General features: G+C 46.8%; 1 protein-coding gene across 5 annotated transcripts in view; it reads left to right on the plus strand.

Annotated features, from left to right (window-relative positions):
• The window catches only part of TSPAN14 (tetraspanin 14), a 68989-nt gene that overhangs the window by 19418 nt on the left and 29349 nt on the right, over positions 1-20222 (plus strand). For all 5 annotated transcript variants that reach the window (XM_032141447.2, XM_058436436.1, XM_058436434.1 and 2 more), the window contains one exon: positions 13870-13967. In XM_032141447.2, the coding sequence (XP_031997338.1) occupies positions 13887-13967 (81 nt within the window). In that variant the 5' untranslated portion in view covers positions 13870-13886. Of the gene's footprint in view, positions 1-13869; positions 13968-20222 lie in introns of those variants that run through there.

Genomic DNA, 20222 nt, shown 5'->3' on the forward strand with positions numbered 1-20222 from the left:
CTGTGTAGTGACTTCCCACAGTAAAGAGTCAAACTTCTTCACTCCAGTGAGTGGTTGCTGCCACCATGGTGGGTTTTTTTTTTCTAATTAAAGTTGTTTTTTTCTTTTTTGATATAATCCACAGGTTCACATGCCACGGTGTCTGATTTTGCAGTGTTTCTGGTGGCCCCTGGATGTGGCATTTGGGTTAATGAGGGAATGGGTCAGGGATGTACATGAACAGTTCTGGCTCTAAGGGGTGAGTCAGAGAGAGCCGAGCCCCTCCTTCTATCCTCAGAGGGTGAGATTCTTGTGGGCAGCTGAGCAGCCTGCCCTGGCCTGCCTTAGTGATTCTCTCTCCTACTGGGGCCCATTGCCTTTCATATTCGCCTGCCCCCTCCTAGGCTTCTCTCCCTGGGTCTGCCTGTTCCTTTGGCTTGTGAATGTTCCCCAGCACCTAGCGGGCTCTAGAGACCCCCTTCTCAGATGGTAGGAATGTCCAGGCCCCAGGTGCTACTGGAGGGGCAGCAGAAACTCCGCCTTCCTTGGGGGATGTGGCTGCCCTTCCTTGGGATGGGCCTGTGATCAGGTCAGAGGCCAGTTCTGGGAGCCTCAAAGGCCAGGTGGTGTTGAAGGATTGGCTTTGGAGAATGAGAGGGAAGGAGAGATAGCAAGGATAATTTGGGGGCATGGGGTGTAGCTCCGGATATGGGTGGTGGGTGTTGTCATAGTCAGTTGGGTCCTTAGAAAAAGAGGGGCCAGAGGAGGGGTGGGGTTGAAGGTAGAGAGCCGGGTAAGAGACCTTCGGACCTTCCCTGTAAGGTCATGAGGAACTGACCTGTGTCCTCAGGAGGGGAGGGGAGGGGAGTGGAGGGGAGGGGAGTGGGATTACAGGCAGTTTTACTGTATTTTTTACTTGTATCATTTTTTGTGTTTTTTTAAAAAATATTTTTCAAATATTTTTCATTCCCAGTTGGCTAAATCCATGGATACAGGTATTGGAGTGTGAGGAGTTTAGGAAAGCTCCTGAGTGTCTGAGTGGCTGAAGGCTGAGGGATTCCAGGTGGGGCCCCTTGGTCCATGCTCTGTCTGGTATCTGTGCCTGGTGCTTATGTAGAAAGATGCAGATCTCTGGAACCATCAGCAGAGTAGTGTTGGAGGCTTGTGAGGCATGTGATTATCCCATAGGAGGGGCAAACACTCCAGGGACATCACTCTCGGGAAGCCTGGGGAGCTCACAGTGCCTTTGTGCAGGGTCAGGCCACATGGTTTGAGCCAGACCTTCCCAACACTCAGTTCACTTTTCTCCACTGTCATGTCATCCGGCTTCCTTCCCTTGGGGCTTCTCTCCCCTCTTCCTCCCTCATGACCCCTTATTTGTATATAAAAAATGAGCCTGTTGTCTCAGAGCTTCTCAAATTTTCATCTTATTCAGGATCTTAGTGAAATGCAGATTGAAGGGAATTGAGATTCCACATTTCCAGCAAGCTCCTGAAATGGGCATCGTCCAAACAGGGCAAGGCAGAATCGGGGGATGCTAAAGAACTGGAGGTAGAGGACACCCCATTGGAGGGGTGCAGGCGGCCACCTTCCCCCTCTGAAGGTCCCTGTGGGAGGAGCCAAGGGCCTGGCTTCTTTGCGGCTGCCAAGCACTGGCCGGAGTTTAATCTGGATCCAAGGCTCACAAACAGCTGGTTCTTAAGGGAGTGCCAGTATTGCAGTGATGGTTGATAGAGCTAATCTGGCAATACGAGAGATAATGAGGTTTTCTGTAAATCTAATAAAAGTTTTGGGCTGAGCGTGATGGCTCATGCCTGTAATCCCAGCACTTTGGGAGACTGCAGAGGGAGGATCTCTTGAGCCAGGGGTTTGAGACTAGCCTGGGCAACATAGTGAAACCCTATTTCTACAAAAAATTAAAAAATTAACTTGATGTGGTGGTACACACCTGTGGTCCCAGCTACTTGGGAGGCTGAGGTAGGAGGACCACATGAAGCTGGGAGTTTAAGACCCTGTCTCTAAAAAGAGAAAAAAAGTTTTAAGTTAAAGGTCCACTCTGTTCTGAGTTGATGTTCTTTTTCTGCCCCCTTTCCCCATCCTTTGTTGTTGTTGTTGTTGAGACAGTCTTGCTCACTGCAACTTCCGCTTCCTGGGTTCAAGCAGTTCTCTGCCTCAGCCTCCCAAGTAGCTAGAATTACAGGCACCTGACACCACACCCAGCTAATTTTTGTATTTTTAGTAGAGACAGGGTTTCACCATCTTGGCCAGGCTGGTCTTGGACTCCTGACCTTGTGATCCACCTGCCTTGGCCTCCCAAAGTGCTGGGATTACAGGCGTGAGCCATGTAAAAAGGATGGCCTCCCCATCCTTTTTATACAGTCATCCCTCCACTGTCCAAGGGGGTTTGGTTCCAGGACATACCCCCTCCATGATGCCGAAATCTATAGATGCTCAAGTCCCTAATATAAAGTGGTGTAGTATTTGCATATAACCTTCACACATTCTTCCCTAAACTTTAAACCATCTCCAGATTACATAAAAATATCTAATACAATGTAAAGGCTGGCTGGGTGCGGGGGCTCACGCTTACAATACAAGCATGTTGGGAGGCTGAGGCGGGCAAATTGCTTGAGCCCAGGAGTTCGAGTCCAGCCTGCGTGACATAGTGAGACCCTGTCTCTTAAAAAAAATTTAAAAATCAGCTGGGCATGGTAACACACTCCTGTAGTCCCAGCTACTTGAGAGGCTGAGGCAGGATTGCTTGAGCCTGGGAGGTCAAGGCTGCAGTGAGCCAAGTTTGCACCATTGCACTCGAGCCTGTCTCAAAACCAAAAGTAAATGCTGTGAATATAGTTGTTTTACTGTTTTTTTTGTTTTGTTTTGTTTTGTTTTTTTGAGACGGAGTCTCACTCTGTCGCCCAGGCTGGAATACAGTGGCGAGATCTCTGCTCACTGCAAGCTCCACCTCCCGGGTTCACGCCATTCTCCTGTCTCAGCCTCTTGAGTAGCTGGGACTACAGGCACCCGCTACCACACCCGGCTAATTTTTTGTATTTTTAGTAGAGACGGGGTTTCACCGTGTTAGCCAGGATGGTCTCCATCTCCTGACCTCGTGATCCACCCGCCTCGGCCTCCCAAAGTGCTGGGATTACAGGCAGTTTTACTGTATTTTTTACTTGTATCATTTTTTGTGTTTTTTTAAAAAATATTTTTCAAATATTTTTCATTCCCAGTTGGCTAAATCCATGGATACAGAACTGTGGTTGCAGAAGGCTGACTGTATTAAATCTCACAATTTCTGTAGGTTAGAGGTCCAGGCCCAGCATAGCTCAACTTATTCCCTCCTTAGGGTCTCAGAAAGCCCAGATCAAATTGTTGGCGGGGCTGTGCTCCTCTCTGAAGGCTCTGGGAAGAATCCATTTCCAGGCTCATTCAGGTTTTCAGCAGAGTGCAGTTTCTTGCTACGGTAGGACTGAGTCCTTGCTGACTGTCAGCCAGGGCTACTCTTAGCTCTTAGAGTCTGTCACTGGTCCTCGCATGTGGCCCCTGTACTCAGATCCAGCAACAGTGCAGCAAATCCTGCTGCTGCTTCTCTGTCTTCCTCTTCTGCCCTCAACTGGGAGGAAGCTCTGTTTTAAGGGCTCATGTAATTACATTGGATAGCTCAGATGATCCCCCTATGTTAAGATCAGTTGATTAGTAACCTTAATTACATGTGCCAAGTCTCTTTTGCCCTTTCTTTTATGTAATAATAGACTATACTTCCTGATTTTTTCACTTTGCTAAATAAAAAGGTGGCAATTAAAAATACTTTGAAATCTTCCTAGAGGTCTTCTGGGTAAAAAAGAGTGGTTTGAGTAGACACATCTAATTTTGCTTTCTCCCAAAACCCCACATAAGATAAAGGGAGTTGTAAAAAAGAAACTGATGCATGAGGACAGGGAGAATGAGAAAGAAAACAGCAGCAAGAAAAATTTTGCAAGCAAAGAGTACATGAATGATTCAGTTTAAAATGTAGGAGTGGATGGCATGAGATTTTTTTGTGGGGGCAGGGGAACGTGGGCATCAGAGGTTGCTGAGTAGAAGAATAGTTTGAAAGCAGCTGATGCAGTTACATCCTTCCATCCCTTTCCTTCCATCATGATGCTGGGTGATGGCCTCCTACTTTAGCTGCATGTTGCACATTTCTGCAGATGGAAAAACCAAGGGCCCAGGAGCCTCCAGGTATTCTTGGGAGTTAATATAGAGACCACCTCCATTTTCTAGTCTTCTAACCCCTTTTAGCTTCTAGAACATTGACAGCCAGGCCCTTATAGATGAAAAGGGGCCTCAATGTTTAGTCTAATCAGCCTAAGATGGGAAAAAAATACAAATGATGCCGACAACAGGGATTTCCCAGCAAATGGCCCAACCAGATCATCCTAGACAGAAACTTAGCTGCCCAAGGACTCAGAGCTTCCAGCTAGTTCCTGAGTCATTCACTCTTAGTCATGCGGACTGCCAGGGATTACTAGATGGCTAAAGAAAGTGCCTAATATGAAGGAAAGCAAAACAAATGAAAAAAAGCAATTTGAAAGGAAGTCTATTTAGAGAAAAGAACATTTTGAAAAAAATTATTGTATCCATGAAATAAGAACAGGATACAGTAAAAAGGAACATTTAGAAAACAAAGTTATCAGAAAATTTTTAAAAAATAAGGGCAGAGCAAAAATATCAGTAGTAGTATTAGAAAATAAAGTTCAGGGAGTCTTTCAGAAAATAGAGCAAACAGATGAGGAGATGAATAATAAATAAGGCAGAAAAGGTAAGAAAATTAAAGGCATCAGCCAGGCTTCCCACATCAATTGACAGGAGCTAACTGAAAGGGAAAACAGAGAAGAATGCAAGTGTCAAAATCATTGAGGAAAATATTGCCTGAAATAGGTTATTAGCTTCTCTATGGAGGGGCCTATGGAATGTTGAGCCAAGTAGATGAAGGCAGACCCAGACTAGTACCCTCAAATGTCAATATGCTTGGGAGAAAGGGATGATGCTACAAGTTACACAGAGAAAGAAACAGGTCAAATACTGAGATCAGAAATCTGAGTGGTTTCGGGCTTCTCAATACATCTGAATATAGGAGGTGGGGGGAGTGATGCCTTCATCATGCTCAATGAAATTGATCCCCAGCCTAGAACTCTGCACACAGCCAAACTCATTCAAGAGTGAAGGTATCCTGTAATCCCAGCACTTTGGGAGGCTGAGGCAGGTGGGTCACTTGAGACCAGGAGTTCGAGACCAGCCTGGCCAACATGGCAAAACCCTGTTTCCCTTAAGAATATAAAAATTAGCTGGGCATGGTGGTGCATGCCTGTATCCCAGCTACTCCAGAGGCTGAGGCAGGAGAATCTCTGGAACCCAGAAGGCAGAGGTTGCAGTGAGCTGAGGTTGTGCCAGGGCACTCCAGCCAGGGTGAAGGAGTGAGACTGTGTCTCAAAAAAAAGAGTGAAGGTAGAAAAAAGAAGTTTCAGACATACTGGATGTGAGAAACTTGCCTTTCACATTGAAGAAACCCATGAAGGTGAACAAAGAGTAGATCTTCTTTAGGGTGTATCCCAAAAGATGTAAAGGGAATTCTGTGCACTGGTCCAGATGGAAGGATCTCCGGAGGCCCCAGGAGGATTTCTTTTTGAAGAAGAAATAGAAACAAAACGTCAGATGTGAAAAAACTCACTGAGGGTAGATTTAGACAACTGATATTAAGTTTTTGGTTAAATATTGATAAATTCATAGAAAATTAAGCAAACAAAACAAGAAGTTGTACAGGAAAAGAAATGAAATCATGTGTTACGTTGCTCACTCTAATCGCTCACATGGTCATAATAAGGTCAACTATGAAAATTACTCCAGCCAGCACTGCAGTTTAATTAGTGGAGAGATTGGAAAGGACAAGCGTGAGGGGTGGCTTGCAGGGAGAGGGATTTATGGGGAGTAAAGGGTTAAGTCCTCCTCTTCCAAGATAGAAAGCAGATACATAATATGTAAAACTGAAAAGCTGGGGAATTGTAATACAAAATGGCGTGATTTTGACTCACCACAACCTCCGCCTCCTGGGTTCAAGTGATTCTCCTGCCTCCGCCTCCCAATTAACTGGGATTACAGGCATGGGCCACCGCGCCTGGCTAACTTTTTTTTTTGAGATGGAGTCTCGCTCTGTCACCCAGGCTGGAGTGCAGTGGCAGCGATACGGCTCACTGCAAGCTCTGCCTCCTGGGTTCATGCCATTCTCCTGCCTCAGCCTCCTGAGTAGCTGGGACTACAGGCACCTGCCACCATGCCCGGCTAATTGTTTGTATTTTTAGTAGAGATGGGATTTCACTGTGTTAGCCAGGATGGTCTTGATCTCCTGACCGCGTGATCCTCCCACCTCGGCCTCCCAAAGTGCTGGGATTATAGGCGTGAGCCACTGCACCCAGCCTATATGCAGACATTTCTAAGAGATATTTGGGTGTAAACATCAAGAGTCAGCTAGAAGTTGGAAGTGTCACCTAGAAAGGGAAAACCTGACTTAAGGGCTGGGATCTGCTGTTTTCTCAACACGGTTTTTACAGTAGTTGATTCTTAGATTATGTGCAGTTATGATTTTGAAAAATGAAAAGAGAAAAGCAAATCTACAATGCACGGCATGTGATAAGGGGACATATTTCACAAAACTCATTTTTATTTTTTTTGAGATGGAGTCTCACTCTGTGGCTCAGGCTGGAGTGCACTGGTGCAATCTCGGCTCACTGCAACCTCTGCTTCCCAGGTTCAAGCAATTCTCCTGCCTCAGCCTCCTGAGTAGCTGGGGTTACAGGCACCCGCCACCATGCCTGGCTAATTTTTTGTATTTTTAGTAGAGACGGGGTTTCACCATGTTGACTAGGCTGGTCTCAAACTCATGACCTCAAGTGATCCGCCTGCCTCAGCCTCCCAGAGTGCTGGGATTATAGGCGTGAGCCACTGTGCCCAGCCTCCACAAAACTCATTTTAGTTGTGCATGTGAGTGTGCATGTGCACTGGATTGACTTTTGTTAAATGTATTTCTTACTATGGGTCGTGATAAGATTTGAAAACCCTTGTTTAGTGGTTTCTCATTGTCAGTTCACTTTTCTTTTCCTTTTTTTTTTTTTTTTTTGAGACAGAGTTTCACTCTTGTTGCCCAGGCTGGAGTGCAATGGCACGATCTTGGCTCACTGCAACCCCCGCCTCTCTGGTTCAAGCGATTCTCCTGCCTCAGCTTCCCGAGTAGCTGCTATTACAGGTGTGAGCCACCACACCTGGCTAATTTTGTATTTTTAGTAGAGATGGGGTTTCACCATGTTGGTCAGGCTGGTCTCAAACTGCTGACCTCAGGTGATCCACCTGTCTCGGCCTCCCAAAGTGCTGGGATTATAGGCGTGAGCCACTTTGCCCGGCCAACCAGTTCACTTTTCACACTTCTGAATTGTTGAGATATTTTACAGTTGAGAATGTGTTACTTTTTTAATTTAAAAAAGGGCAGGAGGGAGGAATGTTAAAGGTGAGTACAACACTGTAGCCGAGGAGCCCTGTTTATGATGACTGCCAGCCTTATCATATTGTAGCCAGCATTCTCCTCCCCAGCAGGGGCACCTCCAACCAGCAGTGGCCCCATTTTCATTTATAATACAAAGGTGGTAATGGTAAGTGTGATGCTGGAAACCTTTTTTGGAAAATCACTTGTAAGTCCACCACCACCCCATGCAGCCATTTTCATGCTCTTAACATTCCACTTTGGCCTTTAAACACATGCTTACAATTGTCTCATAATCGCAAACCATGAGGTTCATGTTTCACTTAATGCGTATTTTTCTGGAGGCAAATTCTTAGTCATTAGTTTATTGATTAAGGGTGTGACCTTTTTTTTGGGTGGTAAATGTAACCATATTGCTACCAAATGGTAGTAACTGTTTCATCTGCTGCCAACAAGGAATAAATGTGTTTGTCACAATAGTGGTGGCAATTTTGTTAAATTAAAAAGTGTAAAGTAGGCCGGGTGTGGTGGCTTACGCCTGTAATCCCAGCACTTTGGGAGGCTGAGGTGGGCGGATCACCCAAGTCAGTAGTTCGAGATCAGCCTGGCCAACGTGGTGAAACTCCTGTCTCTACTAAACATACAAAAATTAGTTGGACATGGTGGTGGTCACCTGTAATCTCAGCTACTCAGTAGGCTGAGGCAGGATAATCACTTGAACCCGGGAGGCGGAGGTTGCAGTGAGCCGAGATCGCACCATTGCACTCCAGCCTGGGCAACAAGAGCGAAACTCCGTCTCAAAAAAAAAAAAAAAAGTGTAAAATAGGCCAGGCATGGTGACTCACACCTGTAATCTCAGCACTTTGGAAGGCCGAGGTGGGCGAATTGCTTTGAGCTCAGGAGTTCAAGACCAGCCTGGGCAACATGATGAAACCCCGTTTCTACAAAAAATACAAAAATTAGCCAGGCCTGGTGGCATGCACCTGTGGTCCCAGCTACTTGGGAGGCTGAGGCTGGAGAATCACTTGAACCAGGGAGGCGGAGGTTGCAGTGAGCTGAGTGCGCCATTGCATTCCAGCTTGGGCAACAGAGCGGGACTTGTTTAAAAGAAAAAAAAAGTATAAAATAGTATGTCTGGATTGTCTTTAAGTTTTATTTCTAGTGACATTGAATATTTTTCCTTTTTTTAAAAAATTTTTTTAAAGACTGGGTCTTGCTCTGTCACCCAGACTGGAGTGCTGTGGTGTGATCACTGCTCATCACAGCCTTGACCTCCCAGGCTCAGGTGATCCTCCTGCCTCAGCCTCCCAAGTAGCTGGGACGTCAGACACCACACCCAGCTAATTTTTGTACTTTTTGTAGAGATGGTGTTTGGCCTTGTTGCACAGGCTTATTTTTCCATTTGTTATGTTATTCTTCCCTTTGTTATGTTACTCTTTCCTTTGTGTATAATGTTCATATCCTTTGTTCATTTGTGTACAACAGGAGTCTTTTTGAAATATGGGTCTCTATAGGTTGCAGATATTTACTGTGTCATAATTTTTTCAGCTGCAGATAACATTTGTGTTTCCTTTTTTATTTTAATGTTACTTTTAATCATGGGGATTTTTTAGATTTGTTATCTGTTCAGGCTTGGTAGTCTTGTGCTTTGAATTATTTTTTCCTGTCACCTCAAAAGTTGAAGGAGGGTAAAATGGACTTGAAAACCCTGTTCTCTGGGTGTGGTGTGTGCGTGTATGTGCGTATGCCCTTTAAATCTGTAAGTTGTTATTTGATTATTATTTAACTCCCCTCAAGTTGCTAACCAGTTATCTCACTACTGTTAAACAATTCTCCCTTTGCCCCGTTTTGAGAAGTTGTTTTTTTTTTTTTTTTGAGACAGAGTCTCACTGTGTCCCCCAGGCTGGAGTGCAGTGGCGCAATGATCTCAGATCACTGCAAGCTCCGCCTCCCGGGTTCACGCCATTCTCCTACCTCAGCCTCCCAAGTAGCTGGGACTACAGGCGCCTGCCACACGCCCGGCTAATTTTTCGTATTTTTAGTAGAGACAGGGTTTCACCGTGTTAGCCAGGATGGTTTCCATCTCCTGATCTCGTGATCCGCCCGCCTCGGCCTCCCAAAATGCTGGGATTACAGGCGTGAGCCACCGTGCCCAGGCAGAGAAGTTGGTATTTTGATAAACATGTGCCTCCCTCCTGCCACACTGATGCTTTATTTTCTATCACGTTCTTAGAGTTGAGACAGTATGAGATCTTAATTTTTTTTTTATGCACACAAAATAGCTTTTGGAGATTCTTCTCTGCTGGAATGATACTTAACATTTGTGAAAAGTTTACCCATCTCTACTTTTAGGGAGGTTCTTAGTTGTGCGTGTGTGTGTGTGTGTGTGTGTGTGTGTAAGATAAATGGTGTTCGTGTTCTTTGTGGATGCATCTTCTCATAGAGGGCTAACTTCTGCCTTCCTTCAGTATGATGTGGTTTAGCAAATGAGGTGAGATGCTAGGGACCATGGTCATTTTGGGAATCATTTTAGGTCAGATCTGGGTTCTAGTTTCAGCACTACTGCCTTTATCAACCTTCCTGCATTTTTGTGTAAATGCCCTAGTAGCTCCGTTGGTGGCTCAGGAGCACTCAGTCCTTTTTTCCTCTCTTGGGGTTCTGAAGCCTCCAAGTCACATCTGTTGTGCAGCTCCATCATTACCCCTCTACAGATAGAAGGCCACCTTACACTGTGTAGGAGGATATGGCTTAGGCTGGAGTCCAAATGAGTCTCCCATTTACCTTCCTCAGCTTAAACTATGTGGAGACCAGGGTCTGCCAGCCCCACAGAGGGTCAGGACCTGCTTTCCAACCCGCTGGCCAACACAGCAGAGAGGGACAGAGTGAGAGGTGCCTTCCCTCCCTGTCCCGAGGTTAGGTGGGTGACAGGGGTGGGGAAGGGCGGGGTGGAGAAGGAAAACTGAAATGTTTCTTTTCAACAGTTTATTGCAATAGTTTCCTCTTCTGTGGATTGAGGATGGGGGAAAAAGTGTCACTGGGACAGCCCTACCCCTAGACCTCATGGGGTTATCCTGGGTTGTACAAAAATGGCCAAAAATGGCATAATACTGGCGATGCATGTGCTCTGGGTTGTAAGTGGCACGAGCATCAGGATACGTTGTTTGAGCGTGGCACACCTCTTCTTGGATGAGAGGGGGTTTCTTCCTAGTTATTCCGCAGTGTGGCCCTGGCTAGTGTAGTTTCGAGTGTTGATGTTACCAGGGGGGATGTGAGGGCTTGGAGTTTAGGACATGGCTGTGAGAGTCTCTGATGGGTGTAGGTGTGGACCCCAGGATCTGAAGGCAGAATTGTTTCCTGGTTGGTCATGCGTGTTGGGTGGAAGGTGAAGCAGCAGATGGTGAGGGAACCCAGGCACCCCGTGGATAATCCTTGCTCCAGAGCGCTGGCCTCCCTGCCAACTGCATCCCCATGAAGTGTTCCCTGTAGCCTTTCCATGTTCTGTACACTTAATGGGTGCGAGCTGCAGGAGACCAGGGACCGTCAGGTTGAGATTCCCACAGTCACTTTGCAGGGGAGCAGAGATGAGCCACCAACACTGTGGAAAGCACACAGACACGTTTGCTAATGAGCTGGTTTCTTTGTGGAGCTTTCATCAAGGAGGAAGGGGGAAGTTTGGCTTTCCTTACTGCTTCCAGAGAGTTCTTTACAGGGTTGGGTTAAATGAGGTCAAAGGAGCACTCTATAGGATCCCAAGGCATTGGATTCCATGGCTCGCACCAGCCCTCCTTAGTTCCTGAGGCACAGCTCCCTGGAGGGCACAGCTTTCTACTTTCCAGGCTCCTCTAGGAACCATGAGGAAGAGAGGCGGCAGGATTGTCTTGTCCATAAAAAAAAAGAATAGAGTTTTTACCGCTTAGAACATTTTTCTGCCTCATAGGGCATTTCCAGCTGAATTGACAGTTCTCTGTGATAAATGTACTTGAGTTTTAGGTTAAAAATTTTTTTTCATCCTATATGCATTAATCCAGACATGGATTTATGGTTGGGTAGCCCAGCCCTCCCCTGAAGGGAAAAAAAAAGAACAATTAAAAAAGCCAAACCATCGGCTGGGTGTGGTGGCTCATGCAGGTAATCTCAGCAATTTGGAAGGCCCTGGCGGGAGGATTGCTTGAGGCCAGGTGTTTGAGACTAGCCTGGGCAACATAACATAGTGAGACTCCTATCTCTACCTACACAAAAAATTAACAAACCAACCCAGTGCTTTGGGACCCTGTAATCTGAAACAAGCTGGTGAATGTTAGCTATAGCTACTGTTAAGTTAGTTGCCTACAAGGAGCCCCTCTCTGCGAATCCGTGTGCTGCACCACAGCTCAACAGGCCCATCTACCTTTGTAAGATCCCCAAGGGGACTGCTGCAGCCCTCGGTGCCTAAGCTGATACCTGATCTGCTGGGCATGGGTCTGCTGGCATGTCAGTATCACGGTGGGGGTGGGGGACTTGTCGGAAATGCAGATTCAGGGCTCCAACGCAGACCTCCTTACCAGAACCTTGTGTTGGGGGCTGGGATCTGTACCTAAAATAAGTGATTCTGATGCTGCCAGCCAGGCCCCTCATGCCAATGACGTTAGGGGCAGGTCACTAAGAGCCCCACTTTAGTTGAGGATGTTGAGGTCCCGAGAGAGCAGGGACTTGCATGGGCTGAGGTCACGTTGCTGAAGGAAGGCGCCTGTGTCTCTACCTGAGAGCTCCTTTTCTCCCTGCAGCCACTCTGTGTGGCCCAGACAGTGTTCAGGCCTTGTGTGTATGCTTGTGTCCTGTAGAGTTCTTGGGCAACAAGTGGTTGTGTTCACACTCATTCTTGGAGGCAAGTTTTATGGACGTGCTCTTGTGATGGTGGGGCGGTGGTGGGGGGGGAGGTGGGGATGGGGCAGCTGGATAGCTGTCTGCCTGTCGTTCTCCCCAGCTGGTTTCTGAGGTCAGACAGAAGGAGGGGCCGGTGGGTGAGTGGTGGTGTCTAGGCTGTGCCTGTCAATTCCACACCGTGGGAGAGGTGGAGCGGTCACAGGTTCCGTTTCCAGAGGAGTGTGGTTTCATGTCCCTTCTTGGCACTTCTTTCTCAGAACATTGCAGACTAGCAGCCAGCCTGCCGTGGCTGCCTTACAGGAAGGGGTTTTGTAAGTAGCCACTCCGTGGAAACTGGTTTCTCACTGGCGGATGTGGGTGGGTCGCCTCCTCACCTCTAGGGTGGCCTTGTCTGCTTTCGTCTTGGGCTGTGTTACTCTCCTCACCTGGGAAGTGGGGGGTGAGCAGGGGGCTGGCATGGAACCACTGCCCTATGGGCCTCTGATCCTGTCCCTACCTGTGCACTTGAGGTACTCCCTCCTTCCCCGCTGTTCAGCCACTGCATTGGGGGCAGGGGATCGTGGAGGACTTAGGGGTCCACCTGGATTGCCACTGGGGTTCAAAAAGGAAAGCAGTAAAGGTAGGCCAGGCCCTCAGAAAAGTCCCTCAGAAATAGCACCCTCCTGCGGTAGGATCTCTGAGGTTGCTTTGAGGGTTAGACACAGATAAAAAACAGTGGCCCCACCCTTCACTCTGTAGTTCACAGGGTCTTCCCACATAGGCTGTGTAGTCCAAGCTTCATTACAGCCCTGGAGGACAAAGCTTATGGCTATAGTCTGGGATAAGGTGGAGTAGGGGGTGGGTGACAGGGGAGGGAGGAAGCAGAGGGGATGGCTGCTGGCTGCAGTGGCCTTCCTCACCTCTGAGGGCTGAGCTTCAGAGGTTTTCAGAAAACGTTGCATGAATGAGTATGGAGCCCTCATCTTGGCTTTTCTTCACTGGGCACAGTTGGATCATGTCCAGACCTGCCTGCATGTTCATGTCCCAAACGTGGCTCTTTGTGGTCAAGCCCGTTTCTTCTGTTGGCTGTGGTGGGTGGAAAGAACTGTGAAGTCCCCTGTCCTTGGTTCCAATCCTGGGCTGTCATTGCTCTCTTGTCCTTGGGCAAGTCATGTGACCTTTCTGAATGGTTTCCTCAACCATGAAGTGGAAAAAAATCAATTCCCAATCGAGAGGTGATGAGATCAATATTTGGGAAGGCTCCAAGCAGAATTTCTGGTACTTAGAAGACACTTAAAAAGCATCTTTCTTCCTTTCAAAAATCTCCCTTATCCTTTCGTTTGTTTTTTGGAGAGCTGATTTAACCTGAGTTTTGCATTACCTATACCTGGCCTTGGTATCAGGCCTGTTCTTGGACCGGTAAAGGGTCATGAGAGAAATGATCGGGAGCTTTCTAGAATCCACATATGAGCAGGTTTGGGGGAGAGGTTTTAACGCTGAGCCTACCATCTCACTAGTCACACATCTCTCCGCAGATTCTGCTTCTCAGAAGATGCACTATTATAGATACTCTAACGCCAAGGTCAGCTGCTGGTACAAGTACCTCCTTTTCAGCTACAACATCATCTTCTGGGTAAGTGGATGAGAGCGGCCACATTCCCTTGTTTAGTCCTTCATTCAGTAAATTATGGTTTTCCACACACTCTTGATTTGCCAGACACTATGTAAGGCTCTGGGATAAGGTGGTGGGCAGGGTCAGTGACCCCTACCCTCACAGAAGCAGTTGCAACTGTGGAGATGGGGGAAGGCCAAAGGCCGAGGTGATTGAAAGCCAGAGTCAGGCCAACCCAGCCTTGGGGGTTCAGGAAGCCTTGGGGCTCTGGCCCAGATGCCTGTCTGTCTCCCCTACCTGCCTCCTGTTCCGATCCTGGGAGTGCCCCAATGAGACATCAGCAGCAAGGTACTTTGTGTGCATCTGCCTATGGGCCAGGCCCTGCTTTAGGTTCTGGGAGGTGATAACAGACAAGGGCAATAAAGTCCTATCTTTGTAGTGCTTATGTGTAACCAAGAGCCATGTTAGCCTCCTGAGCAACAGGACAGTGAGGGAGAAGCTCCTTGGCTAGGGTGGCCAGGGAAAGGCGTTCTGTGGAGGTGACTTGTGGGCTGAGAACTTGAGGACTAATGAAGAGGTGGCCAAGCAGGGGTCTGGGGTAGAATGCTCCAGACAGACAGAATGGCAGCTGCAAAGGGCCTGAGGCAGGAATGAGCTTTGTGTGTGCAAAGGACAAACAGAAGGCCGTGTGGCTGGAGCTGAGTAAGTGGGAGAAGGGACACAGGTGGGGACAGAGGCATGCAGGAGCCAGGTCACAAAGGATCGTATGGGTCTCAATAAATAGTTGGAATTATTTTCTACTGCTTTAAATAATTATTGGAAGGCTTGTAAGTTGGGTGGTGTGATCTGATTTTGGAGTGACTGCAGAGTGAGGGGATGGATGGTGGTACCAGGTTCTGAGATGGGATTTGGGGTAGGAGGGGTACATTTAAGTTATCTCATAGCCAGCCTCAGGGAGATACTATTTCCTTTGTCGTTGACTGTCCTGGAGATGGAAGTCTTGGCCAGCCACCATCAGAGGAAGGGCTGGACCAGATGAGAGCATGGAAGATGGGTGTGTTGACTGAGAAGAGGAGAGGTCTGAATATTGAGCCCTAGGATGCTGGGGGTTGGGTCGAGGAAGAAAACCCACTCCCAAGTTGGCTGAGAGCGAGTGGCCCATGGTAAAGGGAAGACAAGGAGATTGTGTGTTGTAGAAGCCTTTAAAGTAGAAAGGCACAGTCAGCCATGGTGCAGGGAGGTGAAGAAGGATGAGGACAGGACATTGGTAATGGCTTAGACAAAGTGGAGGTTGTTGATGATGTTGACGGGACCACTGTGAACTCTGGGTAGGGGATCGGGGTGGGTGGATAGAAACCCAGCTGGAGTTGGCTGAGGAGCCAATGGGAAGTAAAGAAGTGAAGGGGATGACTCTTGACAGTTCTTCCAAGGATGCTTGCCTTAAAGAGGAGAAGAAAAACTTGGACACTGGCTAGAGATGGTCAAGGGGTTAAGGGAGATATAGCATGTGTTTATTGCCAGTGGGATTGGTCCAGGGAGAGGCAGACATTGATTCTGTGCAGGAGGGCCTGGGGACATGATCATGCACAGAGGCTTTGAAAACCATTAAACATAGTTTATGAATATCTGTGTGGGGGTAGGTGGAGAAAGAAGGACAGAATGAGTGACCATGATGTCACATTTTGCTTCTACTGCAGATTTGTCATCTCATATGGGGATTGGAACTCTTGAAAATAAGGCAGACTTACTAAGCCTTCTCAGCCTTGTAAGCTTGATTTTACAGCCTCATCTCCTGGTGATTTATCTTAGTATGTTTGGAGATTTTCTGTCCTAGAGAAATAAGGTAGAATTCAATGGCTTGGTCTTTTAGCCCACATCTTTTCCTGTGGTCTGATAACTTTGCACCAACAACTGCATCATTGTCCCTGGAATAGGGCATTGCTGGATATTTGATGTGGTGCCTCTGGGTCCCTCTTAATGCAGGAGTCCGTGCTCCATCCTTATGATGTATGGCTTCTCAGAGCAGCATTGTTCCCTGTCTGGAGAGCCCTCTGGCCTTACCTGGTGTTTCCCTCCACCATCCTGCACCCCCAGGCAAGTATATGGTGGAGGGTCGCTGGGCTAGGCAGGCAGTCTGACACTTGGGCACTTGGACACCCCGTTGCTCCTCTCTGTGGGTATGCTGCTTGGCTTTCTGCCTTAACCTCCGACTCTCATCTTGATTTCTGCAGCTAGAGCAACACTCTCCCACTACTGCTGTGGCTGAGGGCCCTGGTATTTTCATTTCTTCAGAGGGTTTCAGGAGAGAGTTTTTGACATCAGGGAGCTCTACTAACTTGCCCAGTAACACGTTTGCAGCTCTATATTCCAGTAGTGGAGTGCATGAATCCAGCATGGTAGCAAGTCTGCTTGGTGATTGAAGGGTGCTGCAGTGTTTTTGGGCTTTTGCAGATTTGGCAATGTGTGTGTTGAAAGTTAAGCATTTTTCAGTTAGTGTGCATTGGGGCAGAACAGGAAGGAACAAACAGGAACAGTCAGGAAGACCAAGCATGAGAGAGCTTGGTTGGGAAATAAGAGTGGGAGGCCAAGTGCCTTGCTTAGGGGGAAGCTGCTGGACCCTCTCCACTGGGTTCCTGGTAGTGATGTGCAGTCTTCATTTGCACTGGAGCTGGCAATGTGGGATGAGGCCTGAGACGGGCACACAGACCTCTGGGAAGCTCACGGTGTAGCAGGAGGGTGCCGGGCTGGCTCTGGGCACCCAGGGCCTCCCTAAGCTGAGTGACCTGGCTAAGTCTCAGTGTTTTCTTTGTGACGTAGCAGTCTCAGCTGCCTAGTGTCCGCTTTAGGTTGCTGAAAATGTATAAAGTGGAATGCCTAAGCCCTTACCTCTCCAGATAAGTTTTCTTTTTTTTTTTAAAATGGAGAAAATATAAAAGTGGGATGATAAAATGAACTCCATGTTCCCACCATCTAGCTTATTTGATTTGTATCCCCCTGCTCAACTCTTTGGATTATTTTGAAGCAAAGCCCAGGTAGATGATTTTGCAGTGTTTTTATTTGTATTTTGTTTAATGAATTAACAGTGAGCAGTGGTGCAGAAGGATTGCACGTGCTGATGGTGGACACTGGGCTCAGCAGGCAAGTTTGAATGTGCAGAAGGCAACTTGTTGCTTCTGTGACCAATCCTAGGTGTTGGGACAAATAGGAGGTTTTATTTAGTAGTTTGCCCTCACTTAGAATTATTTTCACAGGCCGGGCGCTGTGGCTCACACCTGTAATCCCAGCACTTTCGGAGGCTGAGGTGGGCAGATCACGAGGTCAGGAGATCGAGACCATCCTGGCTAACATGGTGAAACCCCGTTTCTACTAAAAATACAAAAAATTAGCCAGGCGTGGTGGCGGGCACCTGTAGCCCCAGCTACTCGGGAGGCTGAGGCAGGAGAATGGCATGAACCCAGGAGGCGGAGCTTGCAATGAGCCAAGATCACGCCACTGCACTCCAGCCTGGGTGACAGAGCGAGACTCTGTCTCAAAAAAAAAAAAAAAAAGAATTATTTTCACAATAGCATTCTTTATAGATAACTACCCTTTGGTCGCTAATAGATTTTTTTAAGCTCTCTTTCTGACTTCGGGACCAAGGTTTTCCAGGGATTGTTAAAACCTTCTTGGGATAAGAAATGTGGATGCCACTGATATTTGCATGTCTGTTCTGAACCTCTTGGTTTACAGAGTGAGAATGGAATGGGCTTCATGAGGTTCTTACCACAAGGATAAGAAAATGTGCTTCCATGCCATATAGCTTCTTGAGAGTGCTAGTGTTTTTTACTTACTAAAAAAATCATTCTTTGGTTGTGCTAGACCTGTTTTTAGTGCAAAAATCTCACTTTGACTTAGGAAATGCAAATCAAAACCACAATGAGATACTACTTCACACCCATTGGGATGGCTATTATTTTAAAAAATGGAAAATAGCAGATGTTGATGAGGATGTGGAGAAATTGAAACCTTTGTGCACTGTTAGTGAAAATGTAAAATGGTGCAATTGCTATGGTAAACAGTATGGTAGTGCCACAAAAGTTAAAAATAGAATTACCATATGATCCAACAGTTCCACTTCTGGGTATAACCAATAGAGCTGAAAGCAGGATCTCGAAGAGATATTTGTACACCTATGTGCACATTCATAGCAACATTATTTACAGCTGCCAAAAGGTAGAAACAACCAAAGTGTCCATTGATGATTGAGTGGATAAACAAAATGTGATATACAGATGTGAAAGAGCTTAAAAAGGAAGGCGATTCTGTCACATGCTACAGCATGGGTAAACCTTGAGGACATTATGCTGAGTGAGATAAGCTAGATGCAAAAAGACAAATACTGTATGATTCCACTTATATGAGGTGCCCACAGTAGTCAGAATCATAGAGACAGGAAGTAGAATGTTGGTTGCTAGGAGCCTGGGAAGGGAAGATTGGGGAGTTGTTGGTTAGTGGGTACAGAAGATCTCACTTTGACATGCAAAGGGAGGGAAGCTGGGAGAGACGTACACTGGAGGAGTGGCATCTGGCTCGTCTTTGTTCATTTATACCCCCCACCGGTTCCACAAAGCACTTGGGCTTTTCTAAGTTTGCCGAGTGAATCCTCTAGAGGGATGATTCAGATAATGTCTGCAACTCCAGGGTTGGTTTCCAACACAAGCATTGGCTTTAATCTGCATGCAGAGGTTGCATGAAGTCCTTGCCTGGATCTGCTTCAGAGATGGATTAAAAGTGAAGAACTGAGACCCTTTCTGAATAGACTGTAGGCATGTGTTACACAGGAGAGTCCTTTGCTTGTCTTTAGTTAAAAAAAATTTTTTTTAATGACATTCTGCCATTGGCTTTCTCAGTGACTTGGGTCTGTTTGAGCCTACCCTTGTAAAATGTGTGAATTCGCCTCCGTGCAGCCTGTTTCTGAGTGAGATGAGAGCCATGGACATCTGTGCTCTGTGACCAGCATGGCTTGAGGCCTCTTCCTTCAAAGTCACAGATGCCTCCTTTGAGTAGGGTGAACATGTAATCTGTGGTTCAACTTTTGAGAGTAAGAATTTTGAGAGAGTCTTGAGAATTTTGCCAGAACAACAGGTGTACCCCAGGCCTGTCCTGTGCAAACCTGGGCATGTGGCCACCCTGCACAAGAAAGAGAAGACAAGCCCAAGGTGGAAAGATCAGCTCTCTTCCCTTACCCCTGTGTAGGGCATCTTTGCAGGTGGGGTCTTATTCTCTTCCTCCGACTTTTATTACGCTCGTCTTCATAGAGGACTTGCCACCTCCCAGGATAGTCTGCCGTTCCTGAGCTCTTCTGACTGATGGAGAATTGCCCTCATTTGAGCTGAACTCTTCTGACTGATGGAGAATTGCCCTCATTTGAGCTGAACTCTGCGCCTTTGGTATCAGACCCCAAGGCCTGATCCCTTGATCTTCAGGCAAATGATTTCTTCATTTCCATCTCAGTAATGCAGTCAAAAGGGAAAAGTCTAGTGTTTTAATAATGTATATAGTGTATTTTTGTTTTCACTGCTGGGAAGATGTCCCTTTTTCTCTTCAAGTAGTATTTAATCAACTTTTGTAATTTCATGGAAATTCATAAAGGCTAAACATAAACAAGGCATCCCAGGTTTACTGCATTTCCTCTTCCATGCCCCAGCGTCCTGTCTGCAGGCACACAGTTTCATATCCTGTGAGTAGTATCCTTGCAGTCTTGAGATATGCATTTTCACATCAGCATCTACTAATATAGAACATCTACTAATATAGAATATTCCGGGTTGCAACATTATCTTTCCAATTGTATTTTTAGAAATTCCTATATTGGACATTTAGGTTGTTTCCAATTTTTTTGCTCTCCTAGATAAGGATGCAGTGATTAGTTTATGTAATACACATTCTTCTCTTTAGGGAAGGGAGGGAAATTATTCGCTGAGATAGATTCCCAGGAGAGATTAATTGGGTCACAAGGTATGTACCTTGTTTTGACCTGCCTGAACATACAGTCAAAATCACATCCCCAGAACGACTGCCTCAATTCATAAGAAATTGACTGTCTTTTGGCACTGTGTGTGTGTGTGTGTGTGTGTGTGTGTGTGTGTGTGTGTGTGTGTGTTGTGTGTGTGTGTGTGTGTGTGTGTGTGTGTGTGTGTGTGTGTGTGTATTTCATCATTTAGGCTTGCCAAGGCAGTGGGCAGGGATTGCTTAATCAGAAACTCCACTAGAACTTAAGGAGTGGTCTGTGGTGCT

Source organism: Hylobates moloch, unplaced genomic scaffold, assembly GCF_009828535.3.
Source record: "Hylobates moloch isolate HMO894 unplaced genomic scaffold, HMol_V3 SCAFFOLD_3, whole genome shotgun sequence".
NCBI classification, from domain to species: Eukaryota; Metazoa; Chordata; class Mammalia; order Primates; family Hylobatidae; genus Hylobates; species Hylobates moloch.